General features: G+C 39.3%; 1 protein-coding gene across 4 annotated transcripts in view; it reads right to left on the minus strand.

Annotated features, from left to right (window-relative positions):
• SPOP (speckle type BTB/POZ protein) overlaps positions 1 to 17530 on the minus strand; it is a 76538-nt gene that overhangs the window by 11139 nt on the left and 47869 nt on the right. For 3 of the 4 annotated variants that reach the window (XM_065909479.1, XM_065909478.1, XM_065909481.1), the window contains 4 exons: positions 10088 to 10231; positions 9354 to 9475; positions 7149 to 7300; positions 6902 to 7029 (listed from right to left, as the gene is read on the minus strand). In XM_065909479.1, coding sequence (XP_065765551.1) covers positions 6902 to 7029; positions 7149 to 7300; positions 9354 to 9475; positions 10088 to 10165 — 480 coding nt within the window. In that variant the 5' untranslated portion in view covers positions 10166 to 10231. Of the gene's footprint in view, positions 1 to 6901; positions 7030 to 7148; positions 7301 to 9353; positions 9476 to 10087; positions 10232 to 10532; positions 10604 to 17530 lie in introns of all 4 variants that reach the window. The other variant, XM_065909480.1, reaches the window with a different exon arrangement.

A 17530-nucleotide genomic window follows, 5' to 3' on the forward strand; every position in this document is an offset into this window, starting at 1 on the left:
TAAACTCTCTAGAGAAAAGAAGCTTATAAGCCTAAAAGCACTTTACTTATTTCAGCTAGGTCTAGAACATAAACATAAAATACAGCTTCTATTTTTGTTGTTGTTCAGTTGCTAAGTTGTGTCTGAGTCTTTGCGACCCCAGGGACTGCAGCAAACCAGGCTCCTTTGTCCTCCACCATCTCCTCGAGTTTCCTCAAATTCATGTCTGTTGAGTCAATGATGTTATCTAACCATCTCATCCTCTGCTGCCTCGTTCTTCTTCTTCCTTCTATCTTTCCCAGTACCAGAGTCTTTTCCAGCGAGTGGGCTCTTTGCATCAGGTGGCCAAAGTATTGGTGCTTCAGCATCAGTCCTTCCAATGAATATTCAGGGTTGATTTCCTTTAGGATTGACTAGTTTGATATCCATGAAGTCCACAGGATTCTCAAGAGTCTTCTCCAGTACCACAAATCAAAAGTATCAATTCTTTGGTGCTCAGCCTTCTTTATGGTCCAACTCTCACACAGGACATAGTAAATAACTGGTACTTCCTCACCAATGTTAGTTTAATGAACCGGACCGAGCTTGGAAGATCTTGGGTAGTGATAACTGGGTAGGCATGCCACATCATTTACACGCCTACTCAGTCATTTGTGACAATGACATATAAGGTGATTGACTCCAGCTAGGCATGCTCTTACAGTTTTGGAACAGAATGATGACGAGTTTACAGAGAAATCCAACTGGCCACTTGGCTTCAGCAGCAGCCAATTTAACTATTTGGTCTAAAGAATCTAAAACCCTGGTACTTCTAGATAGGTCAATGAAACTCAGATAAATGTGTTAGAATACAAAATACAAGGACTGAGGCTTCCCTGATGGCCCAGTGGTTAAGAGTCCATCTTGCAATGCAGGGAAAGCAGGTTCAATCCCTGGTCAAGGAACTAAGATCCAACATGCCACAGAGCAACCAAGCCTGCACGCCACAACTACAGAGACCATGTGCCGCAATGAAAGATCCTGTGTGTCACAACTAAGGCTCCACAAAGTCAAATTAATTAATTAAAAAAAAATACAGGAATTTATAAACCATATAAAACATTATAAAATAAGTGTAAATTACCAAGCTGAAGATGAGACCCAACAGATCTGTCTTCTGCCTGACAACCTTAGCTATGCTTCCTCTCCTACATCATATTAGGTTAGAAATGTTAAAAAGAAAGTAGAATTCACAAACCTTGAGAATCAGCTCCCCACTCTTGCTATTCCTATGAGTTAGATGAGAAAGACAGCTAAGGAACATCCTAAATGACTCAAATTTCTTTAAACCTTCAAGATGCAAGTCATCCTTTAAATGCAATCATAAACCCAGAGATGGCTAACGCCCCATCCAAATGACTGGTGGCCCCTTCTGCATAGGAATGAGATGTTTACTCTCAGGTCAAGAAGTTTATTCATTTGTTTCAAACTAGCTGTTATAGTCCTGAACAATAAAGCAGCTGAGTTAATCAATTATGAATGTGCTCAGCATTAGTAGCACATTTATCAGAGCCAGAATACAATATTATTTTAACAGCCCAGGACCCAACACAAACCACCCCACAGAGATTGTCCCGTGTCAGATCTCTAATTTGGTTCAGCAACTTTCTCTTATTAATATCCTTACTTCTTTGATATAATATTAACACCAAAGTAAAAGCAGCCTATTTCCAGTTTTAGCTCCAAAATACTGCTGATTTAAAAATGAACAAACAAAACACCAAGGACACGCCCAATTAAATCCAACTTCCTCATGAGGAAAGGCAGGAATCTTATGGAATGGCCAATGAAAGGAACGGACAATACATTTGGCACCACGTTCCTAAGCTTGAATTAAACCAGTCTGACAGGAGCCCAAAGTCATCAACACTTGATGGCAATTTACTAGACTGGGTAAAATGAACTGGCAAGAGCTAAGCTGATTTTCAGACTATGGTTACCAGTGGTCTCTGTGCTGGTTACATGTGTACTTGGTAATGAGTGGGGCCCAAAGACAGTGACTCCTCTCACTGGGGTAATTCCTCTTTCTAGACACAGACAGGAACACAGCAGGAAGGAGAATGTACCTTTACTGCCTGAGCCAGACTTGTTCTGCAGATATATGGATGCCTGAAGTCTCCAGAGCTCTGAATGTCTGGCACCTCTTACCAACATTAAATACGCTTAATTAAAAATAAATTTTAAATGGCATTCACAAATGAGTCTTCAGAGCCCAAACTTTTAACTTAGAAAGGATTGTTTTCCTCTGCAAATGATGACACTAAAATGATACCATTTTGAGAAAAACTAAAGATTTTTTTTTAATGTTTATAAAGTTGACTATGGAGACTCATTCAGAATTGCAGCTGTGAAGATGACGTGACTGTGACATTTATGTCGTCTTAGACATAACTGCATGAAAATGTCTCAGGAAGGCTCTATAACCCTCTAAATTTCAAGTTGTAAAAGGGCCTCACTTTTAAAGTCAATTCTTTTCCTTAAAAAAGAAAATTTCATGAAAGATTATGTCATTTCTTGTATATTTTGTCCAAACATAGAAAGTCAAGGTAAAAAATACTGGAAATATATTTTTAACTCCCATATAATTAAAACAAATCTAGAAAAATAAACTGACTGTATATAGATTGTTTATAGCAGCAGCTGACCCTTTGCCAACAAAGGTTCATATAATCAAAGTTATGGTTTTTCCAACAGTCACATATGGATGTGAGAGTCGGATCATACAGAAGGCTAAGCACCAAAGAACTGATGTTTTCAAACTGTGGTGCTGGAGAAGACTCTTGAGAGTCCCTTGGACAGCAAGGAGACCAAGCCATTCAATCCTTAAGAAAATGAACTCTGAATATTCATTGGAAGGACTGATACAATAACTGAAGCTTCAATACTTTGGCAACCTGATGTAAAGAGCCAACTCATTGGAAAAGACCATGATTCTGGGAAAGATTGAGGTCAGGAGGAGAAGGGGGTGACAGAGGATGGGATGGTTGGATGGCATCACCAACTAAATAGACATGAGTCTGAAAAAACCCAGGAGATAGTGAAGGACAGGAAAGCCTGGTGTGCTACAGTCCACGGGGTCACAGAGGGCCGGACACGACTCAGGGACTGACAACACTGCAGCAGCACTACTTCTGATCAAAGACTAGCAGCAACCTAAACGCCTATCAGTAAGAGAGAAAAAACAGACCATCAGCTGGTGAGTGAGCACACAACCAAACACTGCACAGCATCAAAGTCAATGAACTACAGTTATATCCACAATGTAAGTAAACCTCAGAAACACAATGTGAAAACAATGGGTCCTAGATGACTACATATATCCTGAGACCATCTTCATGAAGCTCAAAAACAAGCAAACCTAAACAATATATTGTTCAGGCATACAAATAATAAACAACGGAATGATTAATTCAAAAGAGCTATTTATTATTATTGTCTGCGTAGGGAGACAACAGGTCTAAGGGATAAGGAGGAAGCATATATAGGTCGGTTCTAAGTTACTGGCGGTAATGTTGGGTTGGGTAGTAGATTTACTATATTATCATGTTTTATAACCTATAATGATAGTACACATTAAAGCACCATTTTTGTAGGTTAAGAACAATCAATTATTATTCACATTTTCTTTCAACTAATATATACAAATAATCCATTAACAAATAGTAAAAGAAAAAATAGACCAACATATTTAAATTTGGAAAAAATACATATTCTTGGGCTTTGAAGTGATATTGTTTGTTAAGGAAAGAGATGTTTTAATAATTAACTAGTATCTAGGTATTTCATATGGTATTTAGTATTTCAACTTTAATTACAACATTACAAACAGGCACTGGAATCTTCTGTCAGAGGCATATACAGTGAAGATGGAATACATGGATTTTTACTGCTAACCAGCTACTTGTTTTCAGTATAAATAAAGAGGATCAACAAAAGTGAAGCATTTCAAGTAGATTTTCTGTGGTCCAAATTATTAAAGAGAAAATTAAAAGTGTAAAGTTTTCATGATTCTTTCATTACCAAAGAAAACTTGGTAGAGCCCATGTTTCCTAGGGTGAATGGTGCTCAGTTCCACTTTAGTGTAGCACAGCAGACTAGAGATGGAAAGTGGAGAGCTGCTACCAATTTGCTGCACAATGTCAGGAAAAATTACCTAACCTCCCTAGGCACTGCTTCTCCCCTCAATAACATAACATGAATCGAAAAGAACCAACCCAGCTCAAACGACTGTGATAAAAGACAATTGAGGGAATGAGTTAACTAAGCAGTATCAACTTGGAAAAATCAACGCATTTCCTAAGAGTCAGAAAGAAAGGTCAATAAGAACCGGAAGTGAACCCAGAGGCACATTACAAACAAGACTGCCCATTCAGCATTTTCAGTTTCATTAACGGTTACACAGTTATACTGAAATATAGCCCAAACACACAAATGTGTGATTCTCAGTCTTTCACCTTAGGATTCCCTCTTATGATCTCTGGGAACAGACCAAAATATGCACAAAACAACTGTACTTATTACATCAGGACAAGACAGAAGTACCTGGGCCAAAAACTGGGTAAGGAATACAACAGTGGAGTCCTCATAATCTAAATTTGTATGTGGACATCAACTTCATAAAGGCCTCTAAATTTTAAGAAAATATAACTAAACCAATAATAAATAAAATATAAATATGAACAAAATAGACTTGTTTACAAATATTCCATTGATAGAAGGGAGCAAAGGTCAAAGTGACAGAATTTTCACCAAAGGGTGATCTAGCTCTGAAATGCACTAAGAACTTAGATGAGCTGCAGACATTTTTAAAACCCACACATCCAACACACACCCCTACGCAACTGTCTTGCAACGCTGAACGCTACTAAGTCCACAGAGAGTCTTGGAACAGAAACGAGTCTCACTAGGCACAAGCCCAAGAACGAGAAGCAACACTCAGCACCTGTGGCCAACAGAGAAGTGTGAGAGGAACAGATGGCACACCTGGTCCGATGGTAAGAAACCGATGGCATCAGCAGAACCCAGCCAGACGTTTCCCTGTTCAACATCTCCTCATTTCCAAAGTGTTATCTCACTTCCCTTCTAAGTCAGTAAGGCATTTCTAAACTTAACCACAGAATTTCTCCTAAGAGAATTTCATATGGGGAAGCAGAGAGAGAGTGCCTCAGACTCAACCACAGGATGAGAAATTGCCAAGTGAGGGCAGGTCAACTGGTTTCCAAATCAAGAAAGTCAATACAAGGGCTGAAGCAGATGGAATGGATCTGGGTGGGGTGAGGTGCGGGGGACAGCATGTAAAGAAAACGCTGGACGCACTGTAGACTTAAAAATGGGGCAATAAAGGCTCTGGTATTGCCTAAGACACCAGATGCATTATTTAGAGGTGATTTTCTTCAGAGAATAGTTCAAAGATTGACTTTCATTTCCAACAGAAATTAAGAATCCACTATTTTATTTTTTTCCTGAAATACAGGATCTCTAAGGTGGGTGAATATTCAATTGATAGTTTGTTTATATAACATTCAATCTCACACAAAACCACCCAATTGTTCTTGCTCTCATTTCTCCACATGGGCAATTGAGTATGATCTGTAACTACTTGGATTTATGTAGAACTGAAATTCCAAGATAAAAAATAACTGCAACATTTTATGTATTTTTACAGACACCTTCACTCTAGTATTTTCTTATTTCCTTTTTTCTCTTAGCAATTAAAAAGGAGAAAAGGTAGCTATTATGCAAACTATATTTTATGTATTCAGTGTAGTATTTTAATAAACTATACCTCCCAGGTTTACTAATCATCAGCAACTCTATGAAAATATTCAATGAGCTGTGACTTGGAAAAGAAGCCAGCGACTGCTGGCCAGGCCTCTTCTACAACAGGGCAAGACTCCTAAGGGACACCTTCCCTGCTGTGCAGGTGGTGACATGGCATGCCTTTGGAGCTATTGTTAATGTTAACTCGCAATGTGGGCCTATTATTTGACAAAGTACACTGTTAGTTGGGAAACTTGACTGTACCCTCCCTATGAAAGCACAGGAGACATTCTCTTGGTGATGTTGATCAGGAATCAGGTCCTTGACCACACAATGTACAAGGAACACCAACATCCCAGCTGACTAGAGGTTTTCTTAGTTTCTTACACTGTAAGCTTATTAGTATTTATAAATGCATTAATAACAGCATGAAACAACTAATTAGTATATACTCATTAAAGAAACCATTTTCCAACTCACTCTCATGGAATTTTATTTCTAGGCTTCTCCTATAAACCTGAAAAAGGCTCTTTAGGTCATTGGGGATCTTAGAAGGCTTCTCCTAAATGACTACAGGTAACCCTCTTCACTAACAATGACTTAGCTCTACATAACCTCCTCTTTAAAAAAATGGTTCTTACCTTCCTATTTCACAACTCCCTCAGCAAGACAAACCAGAGACACTCAACAACCGATAAAAGTCATCTTGTTCAAAGAGCAGAAAAGAGAGTGCTCTATCAAACCCATGTGGACCTCATATTCAAGGAGGAGCCAGAGAGCTCAAGGAACAAATACACTTATCCAGCTGCTTGTCATTCTCCTCAGTGTAAAGGAACAGTCCTTCCAAATGCCTTCTGAAAAATTTTGCAATGAAAACCCAGAATCATGACCCAAGATAGTACATACACGATCTTTGTTTTTAAACAAATAGTAACAAGTGGAAAACTGAGCTGCCCAACAACCTTGAAAACATGGCACAACTTTCAGTCAGTCATGTAAACAGCATCTGTGCAGCACCACTCCACTCGGGGATTTTCTCCCTCTCCATCCTTGACACAATACATCTACCGATACCCATCAGGCCTGGGAACTGCTACTCTCACAGCAGGGTAAAAGGACTCACCTCACAGAAGAGGGTAAGCTTGTCATCAGGAAGAAGCCCATTGGCCTCATCCAAGAGAAAATCTCTACGGATGAATTTTTTGAATCCCCAGTCTTTCCCCTGCACAAACCTATATGCCCGTTGACTCTCTGGAGTGAAAAAAAAAAAAGTTATATTTAGGGTTACTCAAAAAAAGATCAAATCCACAACTTGTCAATGTATAAAGTTGCTGGATGTGAAAACAGAGTTGAACAAAGATAACATTTACCCATAGCTTTGGTTTCTTCACCCTTGGCATTTAGGATGGAGAATTTGAATTTTGCTCGAACTTCACTCTTTGGACAGCTGACGAGTAACAGGTAAAGTGACAGGTAATCTTTGCTTTCTTCATCTAGTCCTTTTGGGTTTACCCGCAAACACCTGCCCAAAACAGAAGGAAAAAAAAGTCAAAAGCATCCACGTTTGTAGGCTCATGAAGTGATAGGAGGCAACGAGAACATAAGAATCAACAGGAGATGTTAAAAAACAAACCGAGGCCCCATAGCAGGATATTCTGACTCAGTTAAATGACTACTTACAAATCACTCTTCTAGAGCAACCTGAGGCACCTTTTAAAAAGTAAACAATAAAGGGGCATCTTAGAATCCGACAACACATCCCTTGCATCTCTGCCTCTTTCCTCATAATCTCCCAAATCACTTTTTCCCCCTAAAATACTTCAAAATTCAGTTGAATCTCCATCTGTTTTAATTCTCGATCTCAGGAAAATTCAGCCCCTTATTTTTTGGGGACTGTAGTGAAACCAGGAGAAAAAAAGTCAGTGAGCCTTTCAACACCAATTTGGGAGAGAAAAAGAACTCTAGAGAAATAAGTAATCTTTTACAGATATTTTACCAATCTGGCGATAATACTCTAAGATTAAAATAAGAGGCAATATGGAGGAAGCACAGACAAAGGTTAACTCCCATTATGCGGGGCAGAGTTCCAAGTCAGACTTCTAAGTAGAGTTATCAATGCCAATCTGTTACCAATGGATCAAAACAAAATTCAGACAGAATTTAACAGGTTCAACTCAGTTAACTTGTAAATGTCATTAGCTGAACTGCATGTGGTTCAGACACTGTTTTACCACGTATAATACATAGGCCATATGCATCCTTAGGTCTTGCCAGTATTATGACACCTTTCTCAAACAGGTGGCCCAATTCACTGCTTCTCTGGGAAGTGCATACACCACAGACATCACAACACATTGTGCTAAAGATGTGGATTTAAATACAATGCCTAAGAATTCTCTCAGCACCTAGTAATTCACTACTTAATGTACATGGCCAACAAATACTAAATGAATGGAAAGTCACTGAACTTTTCAGTGGGTTAACAGAGGTCAAAATGGTGGTTCATAGATATGTACTCTGGGCTTTGTAGGGAGAACATGGTTGTAAACATAACAGCCTGCAGCTCCTCAAGAGAAGACACGGTTTGGAAGGGACAGACCCACCCTCCCAGATCCTATTTCCCTTGCCACAGGGATCAACTGAAGGAACCTAGATCTAAACCAATCAGTGCACTCTGACACCTTCTTGGCCACACAGTTCAGAGAAAGTTTAAAGACTTGGTTGGTAGTGGAAGATGCCCATTGCTACTGCCAGTCAACTTTCAACCACAAGGGAAGCTAATCTTGAGATGTCAAACTGTGTGGAGAGCAGGGCAGAGCAGAGAGTGATGGGTCCTTAATCTAACCATTGGCCTGGCTCTGGGATCAAATTACTTTAAAAGATATCCTATACCCTGGGCATTCCAGTTACAAGTAAATAAACCTCCTTTGTTTAAAAACAGGCAATCCTGGAGAAGGAAAAATGGCAATCCACTCCAGTATTCTTGCCTGGAAAAATCCATGGACAGAGGAGTCTGGTGGACTGAAGTCCATGGGATTACATGACTGAGCATGTGTGCACGAGGGTGGAGGGAGATGGGTTGGTAGCAATAAACTGGTAGAACTAAAAAAAAACAAACAAAAAAAAAAACAGGCAATCTAAAAATCAAGAGCTATTACATTATAAAAGCTAGATTTTCTGTTTTTCTTGAAAAATCAAAGAATCTGGCAATGGTCAAACCTTATTCACATGTGGCTATAGTCAGGGGGAGCTGTAGCCACCACTTCTTTTAGGACACTAACTAGTTTGCAAAGTGGTCAACATTCACACCAGGTACGGATATTATTTACAATACTGGCCCTCTTAACTCAATGACTTTACTCTACAGCCATTTGAGCTTGCTGACCCCGAAACACTCACCGAACTAATTCAACAAACATACAGTGAGCATCTGTTATGTATCAGACACTGGGGAATAAAGAACAAAACAAAGTCCCTGCCATTAAGGATCTTACGTTCCAGACAGTCTTCCATGAAGCCAAGCAAAACAGGCAACTTTTAGAAAAATTTTTACAGCTAAATGTATTCTTCCTCACCATTTCAGTTTATCATTGGCTCCTGATGAAAAGGTTGAACTTTTAATGACTTCACCCATTTCCTCCCGGCAAAAGCTAAAGTTATTGATGGTCCACATGTAGGAGAATTTCACTACCTTGATCTGTTGATAGAAAACCAGGAAGTAATTATATAGGAAGTGAGCAACCTGAAAAACAGGCTGGAGATCAGATAATTTCCCCCTCCCTCCCTTTGCATAATCCCATAAGAAGATAGCACTGTTCAGCCAGCATACAGGCTCATCCTTTTCCATCCCTCATCTACATTTTAAGAAATCTCATAGTGATCAACTGCTTCCACTGCTTTTCTTTTCAGTTTCTGAGAAATATTGGATGGAAAGTGAGAAAAGCACAGACAATGTTGGGAAAGCATGTGATTAAGCCACACCTAAAATGAACCTCTGCTCAGAGCGGTGTTTAATGATTTAGATATTGACACCACTGCCTGGGGTTGCAAATCTCAAACCTAGTTTCCCCTTGAGTAGCTCAACAGAGTCACACATTACCATCAAGGAAGATGTAGAGACTAGGTGTAGTTTCAAAGATTTCTCTCCTTCAACCTCCTGTGAAAAACAGCGGCCTAGGCCATTCAGATTCCTCGTAGAAAACCAAGGAACGGAAAGATGACATGTATGACTCAGAGAAAGCAGGAAAGTCAACATAGAAAAGAAACCTGATTCCTTTTGTCCACCAAAATCCTCCCAAGAAGCACCTACCTGTGTGTAGCACCAGCTCTCAGCTACAGGGCCACTCGACATTTCTGCCGGAGGTGGAGGACTTGGAACCCTTGACATCGCCAGTTTGAAGGTTAAACAAGATTTCCGAAGTCAGGGGACAAAAACTTCTACTGTTTCTTCACCCTGGTTGATGCAAGAAGCAAGAGAATTTTATTAGCATACTATCCTACTACTTCCATTTGACCTTTCAGAGACTGGAAACTTTGTCTCCTGCCTGGAATGCATTGCCGTTATCATTCAAATGACTGCTTAGCATTCAATGTTAACCTCAGAGAAGATCACCTAACCTAAGGCAGTCTCCTCACATAACCTAAGGCAGTCTCCTCATCACAAAGATAAAATTCTGTTTTAATTTTCTGCACAAAACTAATTATTTATATAACATATAATTTATATAATTATAAGATAATTAATATTATCTTACCAATTGAGTACCCTTTACTCAAAGGGTACTTAAAGTAGGGGCTTCCTTGATGGCTCAACAGGTAAATATGCCTGCAATGCAGGAGACACTGAAGACACGGAAGGAAATGGCAACCCACTCCAGTATTTTTGCCTAGAAAATTCCATGGACAGAGGAGCCTGGTGGGCTACAGACCATGGGGTCACAAAGAGTCGGACATGACTGAGCAACTTCCTAAAGAGAAGACAGCATGGTGAACATCACATACAGGTTTGCTACTGGCTCCTTCCCTTGGGGGTACAAATACAAATACTCCTAAAGGAAAATAACCTTGTTACCTTTCCAACTACTGTCTTATCTTCTACACTTCAGTGCAAACTTATTAATAAGAATAGTCCTTGGGAGGGAGGTTCACGATGAGGGGACCTATGTATACCTATGGCTGATTTATGTTGATATGTGACAGAAACCAACACAGTATTGTCAAGAAATTATCCTCCAATTAAAAATAAATTTAAAAAGAATAGTCCTCTATTTCTTAACCCATTGTTAGCTGCTCTCTTGAAGGGCAACATTCACCCCTCTCTTAGTTGTGTTCCTTTCTATGTAGCATTAACAATCTCTCTTGTTACACTTCACCAATGTCTGATTTTGCAGATTCTTCTCCTTGCCTTCTCTGTTTTCTGATCATTCATCAATATCTTTTATTAGATTCTCTTACTTCACTGTTGCTCCCATGGTTTAATCTTGAATCATTTTCTCAAACTACATTCTCTTTTGTGGTAATTTTATCCACAACAGTGTCAAATTTCTGTCTTTATATAAATGCTTCCCACATCTCCAACTCTGACCTCTTTCATAAGTCTCAGACCATTCCTAAATAATCGCTACATATCTCAACAGGGTGTCCCAGTAGCAAACCAAATCCAACTCAAAATTCTCCCCTCCAGGGTCTTTCTAAACATAAAAACATTAAAAACAGCAGTGAATACAATTTTTAAGTACTATGAACAAAGCAAAAAACAAACTAAGCTTACAATACATGGCAAAGAGTTAGCTGTATAAGAAGTAATACATAAACTGTTTCTACAAAATAAATAAGAAAAAGACCAACTATCCTATAAAAATACCAGCCACAAAAAGTAAATAAAATAGCTGTTACTAAACACTGTATACCTATCAGGTTTGGAATAGGTCCAAGAATTTCTATTTCTAACAAGTCTGGACATGGAACAACAGACTAGTTCCAAAGAGGGGAAGGAACTTGACAAGTATGTCAAGACTGTATATTGTCAGCTTGCTTATTTAACTTATATGCAGAGTACATCATGAGAAACGCTGGACTGGATGAAGCACAAGCTGAAATCAAGACTGTAGGAAGAAATATCAATAACCTCAGATATGCAGATGATACCACCCTTATGGTAGAAAGTGAAGAAGAACTAGAGAGCCTCTTGATGAAAGTGAAAGAGGAGAGTGAAAAAGTTGGCTTAAAGCTCAACATTCAGAAAACTAAGATCATGGCATCCAGTCCCATCACTTCATGGCAAATAGATGGGGAAACAGTGGAAACAGTGGCAGACTTACTTTTCTTGGGCTCCAAAATCACTGCCAATGGTAAGTGCAGCCATTAAATTAAAAGATGCTTACTCCTTGGAGAAGGAAATGGCAAACCACTCCAGTATTCTTGCCTGGAAAATTCCATGGACGGTGGAACTTGGTAGGCTACAGTCCATGGGGTTGCAAAGAGTCGGACACGACTGAGCGACTTCACTTTCACTTTCACTTTACTCCGTGGAAAGATTATGACCAACCTAGATAGCATATTAAAAAGCAGAGACATTACTATGCCAATAAAGGTCCATCTAGTCAAAGCTATGGTTTTTCTAGTAGTCATGTATGGATGTGAGAGTTGGACTATAAAGAAAGCTGAGCACCGAAGAATTGATGCTTTTGAACTGTGGTGTTGGAGAAGACTCTTGAGAGTTCCTTGGACTGCAAGGAGATCCAACTAGTCCATCTTAAAGGAGATCAGTCCTGAGTGTTCATTGGAAGGACTGATGTTGAAGCTGAAACTCCAATCCTTTGGCCACATGATGCTCAAGATTGACTCATTTGAAAAGACCCTGATGCTGGGAAAGATTGAGGGCAGGAGGAGAAGGGGACGACAGAGGATGAGATGGTTGGATGGCATCACCGACTCAACGGACATGAGTTTGGGTAAACCCCAGGAGTTGGTGATGGACAGGGAGGCCTGGCGTGCTGTGATCCATGGGGTCGCAAAGAGTCGGACACGACTGAGCGACTGAACTGAACTGAACTGAACCAGTTCCCAGGTGACCCTGATGTGCTGGTCCTGGATCGTTTTGAGAACCACTGCCCTAGAAAAACTGCACATAGGCACAAAAAGACACGGACAAGGTCGTTCAATGTGGTAGTTATAAACAAACTAAAAATCCAGTAGGAGGGAAATAGGTAACTAAATTGGGTTATTTCCATACAATGGAAAACTATTTCAGGATTTAAAGGCAATGAACTGCACCATGGAGATGAGATCAAACACAATACTAATGAAAAAAGAGTTTTGGAATGTCTTGTGCAGTACATTATTTACACAGATTTAAGATCTATATATTATTTACAGATATTTGCATACAGTTCAGTTCAGTCGCTCAGTTGTGTCTTGACTCTTTGAGACCCCATGGACTGCAGCACGCCAGGGTTCTCTGTCCGTCACCAACTCCCGGAGCTTGCTCAAACTCATGTGCATTGGGTTGGTGATGTCATCCAACCATCTCCTCTTCTGTCATCCTCTTCTCCTTCTGCCTTCAATCTTTCCCAGAATCATGGTATTTTCAAATGAGTCAGTTCTTTGCATCAAGTGGCCAAAGGACTGGAGTTTCAGCTTGAGCATCAAACTGTCCAATGAATATCCAGGACTGATCTCCTTTAGGATGGACTGGTTGGATCTCCCTGCAGTCCAAGGGACTCAAGAGTCTTCTCCAACACCACAGTTCAAGAGCACCAATTCTTCAGTGTTCAGCTTTCTTTATGGTCCAACTCACATCCATACATGACTACTGAAAAAACCACAACTTTGACTAGATGGACCTTTATCAGTAATGTCTCTGCTTTTTAATATACAATCCCATGGATGGAGGAGCCTGGTAGGCTTCAGTTCATAGGGTCACAAAGAGCTGGACACGACTGAGTGACTTCACTTCACTTCACTAGGTTGGTCATAACTTTCCCTCCAAGGAGCAAGCGTCTTTTAATTTCATGGCTCCAGTCACCATCTGCAGTGATTTTGGAGGCCAAGAAAATAAAGTCTGTCCTTGTTTCCCCATCTATTTGCCACGAAGTGATGGGACCGGATGCCATTATCTTAGTTTTTTGAACGTTGAGTTTTAATGCATACAGTAGAAGTGAAAAAAAATCAATGACAAGCTATGTAGCAGATTCAGGATGGGGGAACAAGAAAGAATGAAGCTGGGAAAAGAATGCAAGACATATCAAGTTGATCTCTCATGTTTCTTTTAAAATTAGGACAACCTAAGGCAAATATGACAATACAAATGTCATTTAATTTGGGATGACAGCTACTGTTGTGTATAATATCCTTTGTACTGTTCTACTTTATCTTCAAAATATATTAATTGTAGGAACAGCATTAAAAGGATATATTTATTTCATTATATCATACATTGTCTAGTTTACAATATACAAGGGAGAAATTTCTTTCCCAAACTCCTGGTTTATTTTCAGTTAGGGACAGACAACACGAATCTTCTAAATGACTGTGTTATCCTCTGTGCTTGACTACTATGAAGCTCTGAGACAAATTTGTCTTGAAACTATAGGCTCACATGGCTCATTCTATATAGCTCATATTATTACTGTACTATGGCTTTATTATTTTCTTAACACTGTTACTAATTTTGCTATAAGTCATTAAACTGTTTATTTTAAATATTTAAATATGTTAAGTATTTCCGGAAACTGCCTCAAATCCTTCATAGAAAGAGGTATAAATGAATAACTTTCCCCTGCCCCCAAATTACTCAACTCATACGCATTCAGTAGCTACTTAGTAATAACCATGGAAGAGTATTAACAAGATATAGGGCACCCTCACAGAGTAATACCACTAGTATTACCAGAGTCCCTACTGGTTTTAACACTATCCTACATGTGTTTATAATTAAAATATCCCATGTAATCGCAGATGAAGTTAAGATTTATACACATGATGTGTTATTTTACTTAAGCCAGCAAACTAAACACTGCAATGGTCTTTGGGCCTCCCTGGTTTATGCAATTCAAGATTTCATGATAATATCAAGAAAAGAGACCTGTGATCAAGATAGGCTTGCATTTGATGGAAAACACAGTCTCACCCCATGGACTGCAGTCTGCCAGGCTTCTCAGTCCAGGAAATTCTCCAGGCAAGAATATTGGAATGGGTGGCCATTCCCTTCTTCAAAGGATCCTCCTGGATCCAGGGATGGAACTGGGGTATCTTCTGCATTGCAGGTAGATTCTTTACCATCCGAGTCACCAGGGAAGCCCATTTATTTATCTAGTAGTAAATGCACCTTAGGCAGTTTTATAAATCCAGTTACCATTACTGCCAGTAGGAACCAGAATGGAATTTCAAAATTCCCAATTAAAACTATCTTTTGGGCAGGCTGGCAATGAAGATGTGAATTTTACATGTTAGTTAAGAGCATAAAACTTGGCTCTGTGGGTGTGAGGTGCAGGCTTAGCTCTATATTGATGGATCAAAAAATACTAATTTGAGCTTACTGTTAAAGTTTAAAAAATACTTCAAACTTATCTAACAATTAATAATTTAGGAATTCTCTAAGCCTAAGAAAAAAACAAGTTTAAAAGCCAGCTTATTTTAATGGATTAACTGTTGCTACAGAGCTATGGTCCACTATTATAACCAGAAAATAAAGTACAACTTGTCTTGGCCATTTTTTCCTATCTTTTTTGTTTCTCATTTATTCTGTACATAAGTCTTTGTGTGTTGTTTTTTTTTAAAATAATATCACCCACCCATCTTCCAATTGTTTAAAAATGTCCAACCCAGCAGTCACTAGAACTAGAGAATCAGTTTTAGACTCTAAGGAGCTCTAACCACACAACCAGCTGGGAGGGAAATTGACTAGGATAGCACAAGTCTAATTAATTTCACTCAGAGTAGGCACCATGTGCAAACACATGTTCATCAGCAAAGTAGCCTGGTGGTACATGAACTCTTCAGCACTACAAGCCAATTTCCACAGACGCCCAGCAGAAAAACAATTTTAGAAAAGAGGAGGTCTATTTGAGGGTCATGGTTTGAGAATCTTTAAGAGAGAGACAACAAGCGTCAACATATACTGTTCCTGGCTTCAAACAAGTTGAAACAAGACTTCCCAAGTTCTCTAACGAGAAACTTATTTTCCAAAGCTTAGCAAACTTCCCCGTATGCTGACAACTCGGAGGCTGAACGTATCTGTTATATGCGTGCTTAGTCGCTTCAGTCTGTGATCCTATGGACTGGAGCCTACCAGGCTCCTCTGTCTATGGATTTTCCAGGCAAGAATACTGGAGTGGGTTGCCATTTCCTTCTCCCAGGGGATTTTCCCGACCCAGGGTTCCAACTCCTGCATTGGCAGCCACGTTCTTTACCACTAGAGCCAACTGGGAAGCCCTATCTGTAATATACCACCATTTATTTTCCTGTTCACTCTATTAAATCCTGACCTATGAGTCTACACCTCTTCTGAGAGTATCTTCATTCTATAAGATGAAAAAGATTGGTTATTTTTCCCTTCATTGTGAAACCATAAATCAGTAATTCGAACTGAACTCTTATGTAATCAGGATACTTCCAGGAGAGAAGATGAATTCCCTGTACAAGAGAAACATCCCAACAGTTTAATCTGTGGCACACGCCAGAGCCAGGCCAGACGTGCTCTGCAAAATGCTACATGGACGGCTTGTGCAGCTTGCTTTCTGTCTTCCTTCTTAGTGGAAAAGGGATTCAACCCTTAAGGATTTTTTAAAAAACTTTTTATTTTGTATTGGGGTTTAGCTGATTAACAAACAATGCTAATAATTGATAATTTCAGGGGAAATTATCAATGCTAATAATTGATAATTTCAGGTGAACAGCGAAGGGAATCACCCATACATATACACATATCCATTCTCCTGACAGCTTGTGCAGTTTTTAAATCTTTTATTCCTAATAAGTATTCTTCCATCTTCAATCTGATCCCTTCTTCCAGAGAATTTTTTTAAAAAACAAACAATTAATACAGGCATATCACATATATGGTATCTTTATATCCATCAGTCTTAAAATTACAGGATAAAATTATACAGATACTAGACTGAATCATTGTTTTTGTAGGCCAAAGATAGTCAAAAATTGGCAATTTCATATGGTTTAATACATAAACATGCACAAGCTAGAAGGCTGGGAATATGGCTTCTTGCCAAAGCATAGTTTTTTAGGGACTTTTTAAAAACCTGTAACTTTTTTTTTCATGGTTTAAAGCCTGGTACAGTTTCCAAGTAAGGAAAAATCCCAATGTCGTTAACTATTTTAAACTTGAGAGACGTCTGCATTTTCCAAAACAGAAGATGCCAAAAAGACTGTTGACACACACACACAAAACTACAGAAAGACTTGGGTATATTCATTTTTAAGAAACTTTTGAGACCTCAAAGGAGTGTCTGTATTTCTTCTGTTACATATCCTCAATCATGTACAGCCCAGGAGGTAGTATCTTCTTTCTCATTACCCTATGAATTACAGGTCATACTGATTTCCTCTGCTGCAAGGTTTGAATGACTTTTGAATATTTGTTATGAGTAAACTTTCTGCAGTTCAGTCTAGTTGGTGCCGTGCTTAGTCATTCAGTCGTGTCTGACTCTTTGAGACCCTGTGGACTGTAGCCAGTCAGGCTCCTCTGTCCACAGGGATTCTCCAGGCAAGAATACTGGAGTGGGTTGCCATGCCC

The sequence above is a fragment of the Muntiacus reevesi genome, chromosome 18 (assembly GCF_963930625.1).
Source record: "Muntiacus reevesi chromosome 18, mMunRee1.1, whole genome shotgun sequence".
Taxonomy (NCBI): domain Eukaryota; kingdom Metazoa; phylum Chordata; class Mammalia; order Artiodactyla; family Cervidae; genus Muntiacus; species Muntiacus reevesi.